General features: G+C 44.3%; 1 protein-coding gene across 1 annotated transcript in view; it reads left to right on the top strand.

The window, feature by feature from the left end:
* The window catches only part of TEK (TEK receptor tyrosine kinase), a 100,806-nt gene extending 88,866 nt beyond the window's left edge, over window positions 1-11,940 (top strand). Inside the window, 6 exon segments of the mRNA XM_012814054.2 lie at window positions 450-640; window positions 3,414-3,484; window positions 4,446-4,486; window positions 4,664-4,760; window positions 10,274-10,373; window positions 10,920-11,940. Coding sequence (XP_012669508.1) covers window positions 450-640; window positions 3,414-3,484; window positions 4,446-4,486; window positions 4,664-4,760; window positions 10,274-10,373; window positions 10,920-10,994 — 575 coding nt within the window. The 3' untranslated portion in view covers window positions 10,995-11,940.
* The last annotated feature ends 5,113 nt before the right edge of the window (window positions 11,941-17,053 follow it).

Below are 17,053 nucleotides of genomic sequence, written 5' to 3'. Positions count from 1 at the left end.
TCTCTGGACACCTCTCCTCTGGAGTTGTCTCAGAAGTCAGGGCTTCCCTAGATGCATGGTTCATCTGTCTAGCTCCAGTCTTCAATTCCTACTCACAATCTATTCCATTATAATCATTAATATTCTACCTATATAAAAATTAATGCCCGACACTGACAATACATGTAGCTAGCAAATTTCATAAGACCTATTTGGTGAAATGCCTAAAGCTGTCTTAGCTTGGTTTGCTTCCAAATAACACACAGTGGCAGAGGCCTCACATTGCCACCAAAGACTTAATGACCTATGGGGATTGGTTTTTTTCCTGAAATGCTTCTCCTAAGATGTGGTGGGGACTTTTGGCAGATTCTACCAACTAAAAATTTTAGAGAGAAACTTTTGGGGAACTTTGTGACTTTTAAAAACCCCCTTCCTACAGTTGTTTCTTCTCTATTCTCTTAAAGTTTTTGCCCCTAGGTTTATGTTAACAAAACAAAGTGAAAAGGCAAGTACTATGCTAAAAATACATTTTATTTTTAAATTTCAGTTTATCCACAGAGACCTGGCTGCCAGAAACATTTTAGTTGGTGAAAACTACGTAGCTAAAATAGCAGATTTTGGATTGTCCCGAGGTCAAGAAGTATATGTGAAAAAGACAATGGTAAGTTCAGACCCGCGGACACTGATAGCCCCCTTTCCAAAGCGTTCCTCACTCTCCCCAAGTCGCTTCTCGTAGAACACCATTGCTGTGTGGTGACTGGGGCAACTGAGCTGGGCTCCCAGCAGATGCTGCCTGGACCAGGAAGTGCTCTGTTGGTACCTAAAATGATCGGAGGGTCCAGATTGCTAGCGAAGACTGCTGACTACGGCACCACCCCGTTTTCCTCGTGTGGGTGGAACGTGGAGCCGTGGGTGACAAACGCTACAGTCTTTGCCTGTGTCAGGCAGGGCCGCTCTGAGGAGATGGGTCTCCCTGTGTTGGGGCCAAGGACCATGTCTTGAGCTCGGCTATTTTGGCACTGCTTCACGTGTATCACAGAAGGTCTTATTGTTCTTGTGGGTGCTCCAAATTGCCTCTTAGCAAGGCTCAGGTTCCTGCATTTATCCTCAAATCCAGGCTTCCTTTCGTCAGACTTTATATTACTTACTGACAAGATAAAACGGAAACCAAACTCAAGAACATCTTGAAAAGGAAATCACTCATAATTCACCACCTTGGAACTTTGTTTTTTCGTTTTTGGCTCATTGCCCCCACAGGACACGCGTTTGACATAGTTCCCATCACAGTGGACATAACCACTCCTTTGTGGTGAGGGTTTGATGTGGTTCTCAGCCCCACACCCCCAGGCTGTTTACCAAGGTCAGCTTTCAGATGCCCTGGGTGCCTCCTGGAGGGCTGACCTCCGGGGCCTGCCTCTTTCCCCAAGCTAGGCAGATGCTTCTCTGGGCAGGGCAGGGCTGTGTCTTAGAAAAGCAGAATCCATCACTCAGCAGCCCCTCCAGCTCTCAGCTCCCCACATCCCACCTGGCCACCCACATCCTCATATTGCCTTGACAGAATCATTTCCCTGCTTCACCCCAGCATTTGGGGGATGTGGTACCCCACACGAGGTGGGGAGGGGTTAACATAGGTCAGCCCCAGGACCTGCCCATTTTATGTGTGTACCGATGATGGTTTGCCTAGCTTTTCATCAAGGACAGGAGTTTCTGTAGTAATGGGAAGTTTAGGAGGAATACTTATGGGGCAGAGCGCTGATCAGGGGTCAACTCTTATTTCACAATAGAGTAAATAGGGTAAAGTGTTCATTAGCATGGGGCTGAGGGAAGGGTGAGGAAAGTAAGCCACGTTTGGAGAGAAGCAAGCTTTGGGTGAGAAGGGGGCAATGCAGCAAGGCACCACTAGAGGGCAGAGTGGCTGCTTTCTTTGGCCACCAATTTTTAAGTCAGGTCTCCAAGTCACAGTACCTGGGTCATCTGGGGAGCTTTACAAGATGCAGACACCGAGTCCTGCCTAGATTCTATTAGTATAGCGTGGGCTCCTTCATTAGATTTGTTTTGGGTCCCCTTAAAGATGATTCTAATACGGGACGTGTTGCTGAAAACTAATGTACTAATTTGCCATCAATTAATATATCCATTCCCTTATCATCATGTTTCATGTTTGTGCCAGGTTTTGGGTTAAGGAAAGTCAGACATAGCCTACACCTTCAAAGAGCTCCCAGACAGACACATAACAATTGTAACAACTGCTAAGTGCTAAGGGAAAGGAAAGCACAGGGATGGTGGCAGCAGAGAAGGCAGTCGTGGGGGGCTTCCTGGAGGAAGTCACAGTAAATGTTGGATACTGGAGGTGTGAGAATGACTAGATATAAAAGCCCACAGAAAAGGGAAAGCGTGAAACCTTTGGAGGATCTTTAAGTCAGTTATGTAATGTAGAGAGGAGATAGTTAAAATTCGAAGTTGGGGGAAGAAGCAGGGATAAAGTCTTGGATTCCAGCTAAGAATTTTAGGACTTAGTTAAAGATTTGAGATGTTGGGATAATAGGGACATTAAAGAATTTTAAAGAAAGCAATGATATAGTCAGATTTGCCATTTTGACTGATTTTTGTCCTGACTCTGGTGAGAAGAGAGCATTAGGAGCGAGATCAGGAAAGGGGGTGTTACCATCAGGCAGCGCCCTGAACCTAGGTGATGTAGTGGAGACAGATGAAGTAGACAGACTTCCAAAAGAAGCCAAATGAGAAAAAAATGAAAAAGTAGACATTGAACTTAGTAATCAGGAGGTGAGAAGCCAGCAGGCTGGGAGTGGATGAGAACAAAAACGAAACAGATAATGCTTTCCATTCCTTTGTTGGGAAGGGAGGAGAGAGCTGGAATGACAAGTGGGAGGTGGGATGGAGAGACGGAGAGAGTGTGGAAGTGGAGGAGAATATTGAAGATGTAAGTGTGAGAAGGAAACTACAGAATTACCATTTGTTGTGAACCAGCGTGGGAAAGGGGAGCGAACAGAGTAGAATTGGTGGGGTCTGAGAAAAATACAGCATAAGAAACAGAAACAGAGGATGGGATCGGGAGGTCTGACTGAGCTGATGGCTGCAGCCAGCACGAAAGCACAAAATCAGTTTTATTTTATACTATCTGTACAGGGTTGTCCGGGGGAAGTAGCATAGACAATATGGGGAAATGGCATAAACAAAAGACATAGTTTTGGTCTTACAGTACAATTAGGAAATATAAATGACCTTAATAAAGACAAATCATGTTAATGGTTTAGCTGGTTGCATACACAAAGCAACAATTCCCTAGCCCACCTTATGTCTGTGGAATTCCAAATGGAGTCAGGGGCCCTGGTGGAGCCACAGCTTCTGGCACACTGAGAACCTGGGAAGAGCCCCTGCCCTACCTAAGTGGCTTCTCACTTTGATCTCTCCAGGGAAGGCTGCCAGTGCGCTGGATGGCGATCGAGTCCCTCAATTACAGCGTGTACACAACCAACAGTGATGTGTGAGTGAGCTTATTGCTAAGAGAGTTTTCTCCCCCAGAAAAATTATACATTTGATAAAGGTTTTGTTTAACATAATCAAAAGTAGCCTGTACCTCTGTGGGACAAAGCTAACCCATAAGCCCAGGAAATAAATCCATAGGATGAATGAAGCCACAGAATTGACAGTTTCCAATGGGTAAAGTTGCTGGTGGCGGGTTTTGAGTTTCTCCATGTCGTAGAGAGGCTTCAAATTGAGAATTTTGGACCTTGAGAGCAAGGAGGGGCAACTGGCCTTTCTGTGGCTCCACTCCTTACCTAGCTCAGAGGCAGCTTCTGGGGGCCAGAGGTGTGGGGACAAAACTCGGTCCAGGCAGTGGGGGCCATTTCTGCATGCAACCTGCAGTGATAGTTACAGGGAAGGGTGGAAGGAAGGGCCTGAGAGGCCATCTTGCCTTGTACCCCATTTTCAGGAGGAAAAACTGAGGCCCAGAGAGTAGGAGTGACTTGTCCAAGGGGTTCTGCTTATGCCTAGAGAACTGCCGGTGTCCTCACCACAGGGTGCCTTTTAGATGTCACTTCGCATAACTTTGAGGCAGGAATTGGCAAGAATTACACTAAGAGGTTCTAAAAGGTTCAGTGACTTTTCCAGGGTCACACAAGTGTTAGGTGGTAGAGACATGATTTAATTGAAATCTGTTTGGCTTACAATTTCATCAATTTTCTATGGTCCCACCTTGCTATTTCTACTTACAGTGATTTGGGGGCTCTGGCAAAGTGAACACTGATTCTTTGGTGTAACCCTTCCACTGGGCTACACCAAATGGAGAGGAAATTACACTGTGTACAAGGCTTTATTCTAAGAAGTGGACATTTAACATTTCCTTTTCTTAGAAAGAGATGGTCATTCTGGCTTTTTGGGCAAAAAAATTAAGGGGTCAACCTATTTGCTGATTAGTGGTTTAACATTTGTCCCTCCTGCAGGTGGTCCTATGGTGTGTTACTGTGGGAGATTGTCAGCTTAGGTGAGTGTCTATGTTTATCTGCCAGGCGGGACTCTAGGCAAGGCAGGACATGCTGGGTGTCCTGCTTCCTCCATGTGCCCTGATTCCTCCCAGCCTCCTGATTTTTAGAGCCCCTGGGCAGGAGCACTGGCTTTAGTGGCAGAGAGGACTGACAGTGCACCGTTCTCCATCTTCCAGGAGGCACCCCCTACTGCGGGATGACCTGTGCAGAGCTCTACGAGAAGCTGCCCCAGGGTTACAGACTGGAGAAGCCCCTGAACTGTGATGACGAGGTGTAAGTCAGGCCTCACCCTGGGGCCACTTGGTCTTATCCTTCCGCTGTGCATTTCTTGGACAGGCTGACTCTAAGAAGTCACCATTATATACATAAACACACACAGATACCAAATTGTTGAAGAAATTGGGGGGAGGAGTTCTACTACTGGACCATTATGTAACAGGCAAGGACTAGAATCTGGAAGGGGCAAGATGGCAGACTGGAAGCAGCCTGGGCAGGCTGCTCTCAAGGAGAGCATCGGAAGTTGCAGGTGGTTGCCTACCACAGATGGCTCCCCTTGGAAAGAGCACCAGAAAACACCAGAGAAGGGAGGGGGGACGTTCTAAGGGAATAAGAAGGTGATGCGGCAATTCATTAGGCAAAAGCAGAAGGGAACAGGGGGAGGCTCCGTGCTCATCCTATGGACACTGGGGTCTGACCTGTGAGGGGTCCCTAATGCCACCCCAGGCCTCTGGTAGAATCAGGGAGCTGCTTACAGCCTATGCAGCACTGCTGTACTGAAGAGTGTGCAGCAGGGGTCTGCTGCCTACTGATCCCAGGTTTTTGCAACTGACACCCTTCTGAGCTTGCAGATACAGGGCTCAGGGTCCTTATGCAGCTTGGCTCTTCAACAGCTGCCTTCCATCACCCCTGCTGGGTTGGGGAAGCAGCAGGCAGAGCACATGGTCTTCCAGGCTGTGCCCTGTGACTGGGACTGAGCACGCCACTCCCCAGTGGGGGATTTGAGTGGGATAGGCAACTCAGACACCACTTGGACAGCTTTTCAGTGCCTATGTGGGCCTGAGTTTGGGGAAAACCCTGACCCACAGCCCCATATTCTGCTACTGCCCACCTCGTGAAGCTCTACCTCCATGGTTCCTGTGTTACTGTTCAATCCTCGGGCCCCACCGCATGGCTCCTGCCCTATGTTCAGGCCACAGGTCTGGCTCTGGGGCTCCAGTGCTGCTATCAGGTCCCCAGCCTCTGCCACTGAGGCTTCACAACAGATGCCAGGACTGTAACCATGCCCAGAATGCACCAGCATTGCCCTCTGAGCCTGTGGAACTGCCCTATAGTCCAATGCTCTGCCAAGGGACCGTCTAGCCTCATGCCACCACTGCACCTGAATCTGGTTCAAGAAAATGCCCACAGCCTAGCCAAACACTCACCACTATGGCTTAGATATCTTCACTCAGCTTCCACTGTTCCCCCACCATGGGGAGAGCTCAGGCAGAGCAATTCCCTGAAATACCAGCCTCCCAGGAGAGGGTTTCACCCAGTGCCCCACTCGAGCTTTCAGCAATGGTCTGGGGGATAGTCAGTCACTCTGCATGAGGATCATCCAGCACTGGCCTAAACTGTAACAATCACAGGGCAATGGGACAAAACAGAACAGCTGCACCAGAGGCTCTCAGTGTGCCCACCCCTGCCCTGCCAGGTCAGTCTTCTAGAATAGGAGAACAGGTGCCCTGCAAACCTCTCAGCTCTGAGCTGGGAGAAGAGTATTCATGAGAAAAATGACAGACCCACAGCCAGCATCATACTGAAAGGGGAGAAGGTGAAAGAATTCCCCCAAAGAACTGGAACAAGACAAGTGTCCCCTGTCACCTCTTTTATTCAACATAGTACTAGAAGTCCTAGCCAGAGCAATTGGGCTAAATGAAGAAATAAAGGGTAACCAAATCAGGAAAGAGGAGGCCAAATTACTGTCTCTGATGACATAATCTTGTATCTAGAAAATCTCAAAAACTGCTCTAAAAGACTCCCGGAATTGATAAATAAATTTAGCAGTGTCTCAGGTTACAAAATCAGTGTACACAAATCAGTAGCATTTCTATATACTAATAACAGCCAAGCTGAACCCTCGAATCAAGCACTCAATATCGCACACAACAGCTACAAAGAAAATAAAATACTTAGGAACATACTTAACCAAGGAGGGGAAAGAACTCTAAAGAGAGCAATGAAACACTGAGGAGAGAAGGGACACGAACAAGCAGAACAACTTCCCAGGCTCCCGGATAGGGAGAATCAACACTGTTAGAATGTCCGTCCTCTCCAAAGTGATTTAGAGATTCCGCATTATCCTCATCAAAATACCAAGGCCGTGTTTCACAGAAGAAATAATTGTATGTTTAATTTGGGACCAAAAACAGAGCCCAAATAGCCAAAGCAATCCTAAGGAAAAAGAACAAATCTGGAGGCCTCATGTTCCAGACTTTAAGAAGCAGGCTATCGTGACCCAAACAGCATAGCACTATATAAAAGTAGAGACACGGACCAATGGAAAAGAACAGAGAACTCAGATATAAAACCATTTAGCTACAACCAACTGATCTTTGACAAAGCGGACAACAACATGCACTGGGGAAAGGGATCCCTGTTCTGTGAATAGTGCCAGGAAAACGGAATAGCTGCATGCAGAAGAATGAATGAAACAAGATCCCTCTATCCTGTCATATACAAAAACTAACTCCAGATGGACAAAGACTTAACTGTAAGGCATTAAACCATAAACATTCTAGAAGAAAATGTAGGAAAAACTCTTTTGAGCATTGGTCTAGGCAGAGAATGTATCACTAACATGACGAAGGCAAATATAGCAATAACAAAATAAATGTGACTTGAATATTTCCTTTGCTGTGCACAAGCCTTTTAATCAGAGTAAATATATAGCCTCCAGAATGGGAGAAAATATTCACAAATTGTACTCTGATAAAGGGCTAATATCCAGAATCTACAAAGAAATCAAACAAATCAACAAGGAAAATCAACCTCATTAAAAACTGGCCAAAATACAAGAAGAGGGGCGGCACCTGTGGCTCAATGCATAGGGCGCCGGCCCCAGATACCGAGAGTGGTGGGTTTGAACCCGGCCCCATTCAAACTGCAACAAAAAAATAGCCGGGCATTCTGGAGGGCGCCTGTAGTCCCAGCTACTCGGGAGGCTGAGGCAAGAGAATGGCCTAAGCCCCGGAGTTGGAGGTTGTTGTGAGCTGTGACACCACAGGACTCTACCAAGGGCAATAAAGTGAGACTCTCTAAAAAAAAAAAAAAAATACACGAAGAGAAGTTTTTCAAAGGAAGATAGACAAATGGCCTCCAAAAAATGAGGAAATACTCACCATCACTTCTCAGGGAAATGCAAGTTAAAACCACAATGAGATATAATCTTACCCCATTCAGAATGGCCATTATTAAAAAGTCAAAAAACAGATGCTGGCATAGATACAAGAGAAAGGAATGTGTATATGCTATGAGTGGGACTGCAAATTAGCATGACCTGTATGGAAAACAATATGGAGATTCCTCCAAGAAATAAATGTAGACTTAAACCATCCAACCCAGCAATCTCACTACTGGGTATATACTCCCCCCCCCAAAGAATAATTCATTGTATCAAGAAGATACCAGCAAATGAATTTTGTTGCTGCTTAGTTCACAACTACAAAGACTTGGAATCAACCTAAGTGTCTGTCAACTCATAAGTGACTTTACAAAAAGTGGTGTAAAGTCATAAAAGGAAATGAAGTAATGATTTTTTGTGGAATTGGAGACCATTATCCAAAGTGAAATATCTCAGAAATGGAAAAATAAATACCACATGTATTCCTAACAATTGGTGACTAATTGACGGGCACAAATGGACACAGAGAGATGTAAACTTCATTGAAAATAGAAGTGGGGGATAAAACCCTACTTATCTGGTACAATGAACACTACTTGGGTGGTGGGCACACTGAAGGCCCTGAGTTAAGCATCATAAAAGGTAGCTATTTAAAAAACATTTATAACCCCTTAAGATTTTGAAATAAAAATAATAAATCTAGAAGGAATTTGAAGTAATGACTCTTGGGAACATTGAAATGAGAAAGGGCAAGGAAAGCAGAAAAAATCTGAAATAAATTCATGAAATTGCTCATAAATAAATGTATGAAACTTTGAGACTAACTTTGGGGCTAGAGATTTCATAGCTGTTCACTAAGGAAAATAGATTTTTCTCTATGGAATCTTGCTTCTGCTAAGATTATATTTCCAGAGTAAATTATTCCAAGGAGAATAATGATTTACTGTAGTGATACCACCATTCCTAGAATTAGCAGAAGTGGCAGCTGCCTAACTCACATTATTTGGAGAGTGCATGGCTCTAAGTTGAAAAAATAATTTATTGTCCAAATGGGGTCACTTCTAAGAGTGAAAGAAGGTACTATTACTAAAGTAACCAGGCCAGACATGGTGGTTCACACCTATAATCCTAGCATTTAGGGAGACTGAGGCTGGAGGATTGCCTGAGGCCAGGAGTTCAAGAATAATGTCACTGGAACAAGAAGCATAAACATGGATTATCTGGACAAACGAGACATACTTGAACCATCTCAGATAAAGTCCCTAAAATGCTACCTTTTGAGATTCATTCCAAAAGGGGTGAGCAATTTTCCAGTCTCTTAAGAAATTTCTGTTAAAGTATAAGCCACTCTAGAATCTATGACACCCCAGGTGGATGGTTGACAGCCTCTGTACCTGCCTTATGTATAGATAAGGTTCCCCTGAGGGATTTGTTCAGTATGTGGAATCCCAGCCATTTATTCCCTAGGTCTAGGGAAGGTCCCAGAAATGTCCATTTTAATAACACAAGTAGTTCTGACCACATTTGAGAAAGCACTGCCTGAGACCAGAGTTTCCCAAATTATGTTCATCAGTGTCTTGCAAGATATAAATATCACAAAGGGAAAGGAGTTCTGCAGTTAATTGAGTTTGCAAGCTTTGTGTTAAACCCTGGTGTCTTAGTCATTTCAGGATACTTTAACAAAATACCATAAACTGGGTAGCTTATAAACAGCAGAAATGGTATTTCTCACAGTTCTGAAGGCTGCGAAGTCCAAGATTAAGGCGTTGACAGATTCAGTGGCTGGTGCCTCTGAACCGTTCCCTGGTGGCCATATTTTGCTGTGTCTGCACAGAAGGGGCAGAAGAACTCTCTGTGGACTCTTCTGTAAAGGCATGAATCCCACTCATGAGGACAAGAGTCCAAATCACTTCCCAAAGGACCCCCTTCAAATACCACCACATTGGAGGTTGGGTTTCAACACATGACTTTTGGGTGACACACAGTTTTCAGGAACTGGTTGAACAGGATTGTTTTGTTTTTAATGACTGAACTTCTTAGAGTCCAAGTGGCATGCAATAGGTGGCATCCTACATGTTTATTTGAGCAGAGAGCCTTTTCTTTTAACATTTTGAGAGATGCAGTATTCCAAGGGAAATCCTGCCCTAGACACATAATCCAGTTCTTTCTGGATAGGCAGAATAGTGGAGCCCAAGGTCCAGCAGCAACTGACCCAGGGCAGGCTTTCTGTCCATGGGGAGAAGAAACAAGCCTTGGCTAGGGTAGTAGGCGGCTGAAGGTCCTAGGTGCCAGGCTTTTGTCTTCTGCTGGTTGAGCCCCATTCTCTTTTCTTTTTTCCTCCCCTGGGCCATGCTCAGGATGAAGCACAGTCATAGAGTTGACCCTTTAACTCTCGTTTTTGAAGGTATGATCTAATGAGACAATGCTGGCGCGAGAAGCCTTATGAGAGGCCGTCATTTGCCCAGATACTGGTGTCCTTAAACAGAATGTTGGAAGAACGAAAGGTGAGTATGAGCACACATGGGTTGAAAGAGTTCAGAGCGGGAGCTCTTTAATTAGAATTCCCGAGATGCCGAGGGCAGTTGATAAAACAGCAGAAAATTAAGGATTCTATAAAAATTTCGTTGGCTATCCTGATCTGGAGTTCAAAAGGCAAGGAGATCTAGGTTTAAGAAATAGATTTGGAATGTCACTGAAACCTCAGTGGTCATTTGACCGGTGATGTGGGGGAGATCACACAGGGACATACGAAGCTGAGATGAGGACAGAGGAAGGGGTCGCAGGGAACCTGAGCATCTGAGGCGCAGTGAGCGATCACGAGAAAGAGAGGCCCAGAGGCCGAGGAAAGGGAACATTACTTGCCAAAGGTAAGAGATGTGTTTCAGAAGGAAAGTCATCAATACAACAGAGGGATTGGGGACAGAAAAGTGTCCCCGGTGCTTAACATTTGAAGTGAAATAAACTAGGGAAACTAGGGCAATGCTGTGACTGCCCCTGGCAGAGGGGGAACCAAGGTAGCCTGTATCTCTGAACCATTCTCACTCTTCCAGACCTATGTGAATACCACGCTTTATGAGAAGTTCACCTATGCAGGAATTGACTGCTCAGCTGAAGAAGCGGCCTAGGACAGAAAAGCCTCATCTACATGCCCCTGTCCCCCTTCACCAGCATGAGAGACCCGTGCGTGATACCTACTGAGAAAACAAGCCTCTGCCGAGAGATGTGATGAGGAATTGTGTATATATTGCTGTATATCTGGGACCTCCAACCCCCCTGTCCCGTGTGTGGATCTATAGTATGCTCTGACTCTAGGAGGACTGTATATACTGTTTTGAGTAAGAATGTGCTGAAATCAGAATGCCTGTTTGTGGTTTCATATGCAATAATATATTTTTCTAAAATGTGGACTTCATAGGAAAGGTATGAATACAATGACTGTAATGCATAACTCATAACTGTCCTACGTATTTTTGGATATTTACCTTGTTATGTTTTGCTGTGTAGAAGTAAAATGTTGTGAATAAACCTAACAAAGACCCTGACGGTAGCACAGGTGAGGGAAATGTCTGAATTCCAGCAGGACACAGGTTAATATTTCAGAAACTGAAAAATCCAAGCAACAGGAAATTTCCTCATTCTCTCCATTCTCCTCCACCTGAAGAAGCCAGTCCAATTTCAGTCATGTGACAACTTTGTCTTGTGTTTCTAAGTCTACAAGTCAATCCAGAATGCTAATCTCTAAAACCAGACATAAATCTCATTCTTTAGAAGTTTGTCTTCACAGAAGTATAACCATAAGTTTAATGGATTAGATAATGGGATTGACTTTTAGTTTGTCTGGTGGTAATATTGACTTGCATATTTTAATAATAAAAATAGCCTGGGTGATATTTGGGAGACATGTGACATTTATATTGAATTAACACCCCTACCTGTATTGCACATTGTAAAAAGTTTTAGTTCTGAGCAGTTGTGAGTTTACCATGTATACTGTAGGCACACGTTGCACCGAGATCATATTCTAAGTGAATAAATGTCTTGCCAGATGTCTTCATTATGCTTTGAAGAAAAATGCCGTCAGTTATCCCCCCTGACTTGTCAGTACTAAGCATGTAGTGCTTTTCTACTACATGCTAAGAAAAGGGCAGTATATGTGGGTCATTACTAAAGTTTTGAGATACACAAAAATCAAGAAAACTACAATCCACATGGACGGAAACAGATAAAACCCTCCCAGCAGTCCCACTAAGGTGAGCAAGCTGAAACTTGCAGAGGTCAATCAGAAAGGGCACTGTCCACTGTGTTTCTGAAAGTGAAATAATGGATCATAACAGAGTCTATCTCAAAACTTTCATAGTGACCTCTGTACCTCTGGTGCTGTTCCAATAGGAACCAAGGGCTTAGTATTGGAATTCCTTTTAATTGTGTTATAATGTTAAAAATAGTAAGTCCTTACTTACTGTTGATAAGTTCTTAGAAACCGCAACTTTAAATGAAACTCATTTATGCTATAGGAACGGAACTCTTGCTTATATCAATTATCTTATGGCATTTTGCTTAAATTCGTGGTTTTGAAACACCGACTGAGGACCTGCTATAGTTCAACATGCTGCATAAAGTTCCACATTTCAGTCATCTTAAACTTATGTATTCAGAAGCGACGACTAAGTAACTGAATTCATCCCAATGTACTTTATTCATAACAGCATATTTGAGCAGAGATACAGAGCTAAGGCAAGGGATCTTGCATAGTATTTAATCAACTGAAGGGAAGCAGAAATGAAGACCCATTGAAATATAGGTCTACTGTGTCATCACCTAGTGGGCAGAATCCTCCCACAAAAACAAATATAGACTTCCCAAAATAGCCCAGAGAGAGTGTAAGCATGCATTAAAGAATCTGTGGCAATACAGTACAGTACCAAAACGGAGACGATCCTAATAGAAAGAATTGGTAATGTGACTGGCATACTTAAAACATCAGGAGATGACTAGGAAAAAAGCAGCAAGGTAGAGAATCAGCCACAAGGTAAAACTATTGTGGTAACCAGTGGCTTGTTCTTTAGAGGACACTGGTGTCTCTTTGCCAATAAAGTAACAGCCATCCCTACCAGGGAGCCCTAGAAAGGGAAACACAGTTGCACACCCCTAACACCCACACCTCCAGAAGCAGAGCCACTATCTGGAAAGGAGCCACTACCTCTCCTAACCTTGTGCATGCCCTAACCTTGGTACCATGGCCATGCCACAGAGCACACGCTCTAGTCCCAGGCTCTGTGGCTGCACTGGGCCTGCCCATGTCCCAGACAGTGAAGTCCTGGCAATGGCAGGCTAGTTGGCACTGGGGCCCTGGCTGCATGTGCCTGTACTCTAGGCACCAGCTTAGCCACCATAGAAGACTAGACTCTATCCCTACCTCAGAGCCACCTAACTCTGCTCAAACCTATGTTACCATTTTTGGCTCCCTGGCTATATACCAAGCATCTATACCTACATGGCTATGAGGGTCCCTATGCCCCAAATACCGTCTCCATCACCATAGATAAGTAGGCCCCATCCTGATCCCAGAGCTGTCCTAACACTGTGCGTGTCTTTGCTTCCATTCTCCTCTCTCCCAGCCTCTCCACAAGCATCTGTGCCTTATATTCTGTTACTGCTGGAGGGGTACCTATGCCCTGGGCACCAGTGCCATTATTGCACAGATCACAGAGCTACAGCCTGTCCACATGTGCTTTGTGGCTGCTCCTCAGGCACCAAATACTGCAGCCACCACTATTGCAAAAGAGCCCACAAGGCAGACCTACTGCCAAGATGAATCCCCTCAACCAGAACTGCCCCAGTGGGAGCAAGAGAGATTAGGGGGACCTCAGCAGCTACTGCCTCTGACTAAAGATCCCAACAACCCTTCCCACCACTGTGAGCATCCACAGCGCAGGCTTAGGATCCCTCCAATCTTCCTCAACACCAACCTCTGCTGATGGAAGTGCACAAGGACCACACAGCTGGCACCCTCACTGGCGCCAGAACTGCTGTACTCCACCCAGCAAGTGGCCATGTACTCCCTAGAGAGGAAGTCTAAGGTCTCCCCACAGGAAAACTAGCCCAAAAGGTTTGGAAAACATGACTGCGCCACCAAATGCTCAGACATCGATTAACAAGAGACATGAAAACCAAGACGACATGTCACCAAAACAACCCAATAAGCTCCCAGTAGTTAACCCCAAACAAACACATGAACTGCCTGATAAACTCAAGTTTGTGACAACATGAATGAACTCGGAGGACGTTATGTTAAAACCAGGAACAGAAAGACAAATATCGCGTGATCCCACTTATGCATGGTGTGTAAAAATTTCCAAAGTCACAGAAACAGAGTGCGATGGTAGTTACCAGAGGCTGGGAGAGAGGGATATTGGAGATGTTGGTTAAAGGATAGAAAATGTCGGCTCGGCACCTGTGGCTCAAGCAGCTAAGGCGCCAGCCACATACACCTAAGGTGGCGGGTTCGAATCCCCAGCCCGGGCCCGCCAAACAACAATGATGGCTGCAACCAAAAAATGGCCAGGTGTTGTGGCAGGTGCCTGTAGTCCCAGCTACTTGGGAGGCGGAGGCAGGAGACTTGCTTGAGCCCAGAAGTTGGAGGTTGCTGTGAGCTGTGAGGCCATGGCACTCTACCCAGGGGGATAGCTTGAGGCTCCGTCTCAAAAAAAAAAAGAAAAAAAAAAGGATAGAAAATGTCAGACGTGGGGAATAAGCTCAGGAGAGAGCTCTTCTGTATATCATGGCAACTGCAGTTGATAACAACATATTATACACTTAAAGTCTATTCTCTTACCAGTTTTCAAGCATTTGCGCCACAAAAATAAGTACATGAGGTAATGCATATATAAGTAGCTTGATTTAGCTATTTCACAGTATCAAATATCACATAATCTCGTCAACTCTTGGTTTGTACATATATGGGACTGAACAAGAACAAGGATGATCTGAATATTTAGATAATGTCTTTGAATTGAGCTTACAGCTTTGAATGCATAAAAGCATTTTTCCCCTCTTACAATAGACCTTCCTGATTATGTATCATTTAAAATAATATACCATGATGAAGTTATTTTACATCAAGTATATAAGAGAAGACTAAGGAGTAGCAAGAAAAAGTAATAAGTGACAATTGAGATTTAATTGTAAACCCAAAATACCAAAGTGGCGCACATGAGTAATAGTTATTGAGGGTATACCATCACAGTCTATTGTCAGCGGGAAGTAATGTGTCTATAGTGCCGTACTACTGGGAATGCCCCTGACCTTGTTGGATTCCAGAAGGCAACTAATTCACTTCTGCCACAGAGCCATACTACTCATTCCTCTGTGAATCATCTACCCAACTAGAAAAGAAACTTTTGTGGTGGGCAGTGCCTGTGGGTCAGTGGATAGGGTGCCAGCCCCATATACCAAGGGTGGTGGGTTCGAACTGGCCACAACCAAACTGCAATAAAAAATAGCCCGGTGTTGTGGCAGATGCCTGTAGTCCCCACTACTCAGGAGGCTGAGGCAAGAGAATCACCTAAGCCCAGGAGTTGGAGGTTGCTGTGAGCTGTGATGCCATAGCACTCTACCGAGGGCAATAAAGTGAGACTCTGTCTCTAAACAAAAAAAGAAAAAAAGAAAATGTTGTGATTGGATAGCATGTTACCACCATTTATATTGAACATTCATGGACTTTTATCAGAAGTAAATGGTCAAACTGAATAAAGTCACGTAGTTCTGACAGGCTAGTTTCCATGTTCCCAAAATGCAATTGAGAATGAAGGAACTAACCCCTCACAGAGATTAGACAGTTCAGAGTTTGGAGGTACAGATTAGAACTCAGTACCCTTCAACCATCCACACAGCACTGCCTTCAAATAATCAGGGAGTTGATAGGAATTAAAATCAAGTGACAGTACATCAGTTGGAAGAAAAACACACAACTGCTCAATAGACAAATGACCGAAACCTTTATGTCAACAGAGTGAAAAGTTTACATTTACTTTCATATATTTCGTGAGAAAGGAAAAAAAAAAAAAAAACACCTCTACTTCTCTTTATGTACAGGAGATCTAAAGGAAGTGGTTCCAATTTCTCCAGGTAAAGATGTTTTTAACTCCAAGCAGTAGGATAGTTTTAAGTATAAAGAGAGAAACAACCTTTGCAGAAAGTATTAGACTCACTGCTTCAAATCCAAACTGCTTCCCACTGTTATTCACAAAAGGAAGCACATTACTTACAGAGAGGAGTTGAAATTCACCCGAACTTAATTCCTCATCACCCCCTCCCTCTGCCCGCAGACCCAACTTGAGAAATCACTGTGGAAATATAACCTTTAAAATGTAATAAATAAACCTCCACAGTTCTTTTCGTCCGCCTCCTCAAAAAACCCCAGACTGAACTCCACTGCCAGCAGTGGGAGCCAGAGGGGTCACCGGTACAGCCAAGTTCTTGAGCAAAGTGACTACTTCTTTCCTCTCAGGTCTTCTTTTACCTTCCACAGGACCAGTTCCATGCAAGCTTTTGCATTTTCTGTAGATTTGTGACCTCCAAAACAGTACAAATATTTTTTAAAAAGTGTTAGACATAAGATGACCGTATCTGTGATGTTGCCCACACATGTTCTCATAATGAAGCCTTTAGTTGGGTTTACAACAAAGTTAACTCTGCAATCTGCCAATAATTAGCCCTACTACAAACCCCTGTGGTTGCTTTAGAACTGTTTTCCACGGATCTACCATGCTGACAAACCTTGCTCTTTTTCTGTCACACTGCTGCTGCCTCAGTGACTGCATGGCCACTCCCACCTTAGCTGGACACCTCTTTGTTGAAGGTGGTACACTGATTATATGACAAATGGGCAGGTGTCGCTAAAGGACAGAGATTGGGCTGGAAGCCAGAAATGTGGAAGGCTAGGAAAAGGACACATCTCTGAACAGAAGGATGGCCCTAGACGCATGTCGACATGGTTTTAAAAAAGTAGATATTTTCTCACCTGGAATATAGTTCTGGCGAGAATAATAAATGATATCTGTGACCAAATGAGAAAATTCATAGAGGCAATGTTTCTAAAATAGTGCAATTTTTTCATTTATTTACTTGTATATCACTCTGAGAAAGCTTTGATATCATGTTAACATTTTAAAGGTTAGAAGAT

This window comes from Otolemur garnettii, unplaced genomic scaffold (assembly GCF_000181295.1).
Source record: "Otolemur garnettii isolate 467f Iridium unplaced genomic scaffold, OtoGar3 scaffold00006, whole genome shotgun sequence".
Lineage (NCBI taxonomy): Eukaryota > Metazoa > Chordata > Mammalia > Primates > Galagidae > Otolemur > Otolemur garnettii.
This window is presented reverse-complemented; position numbering and strand designations above follow the sequence as displayed.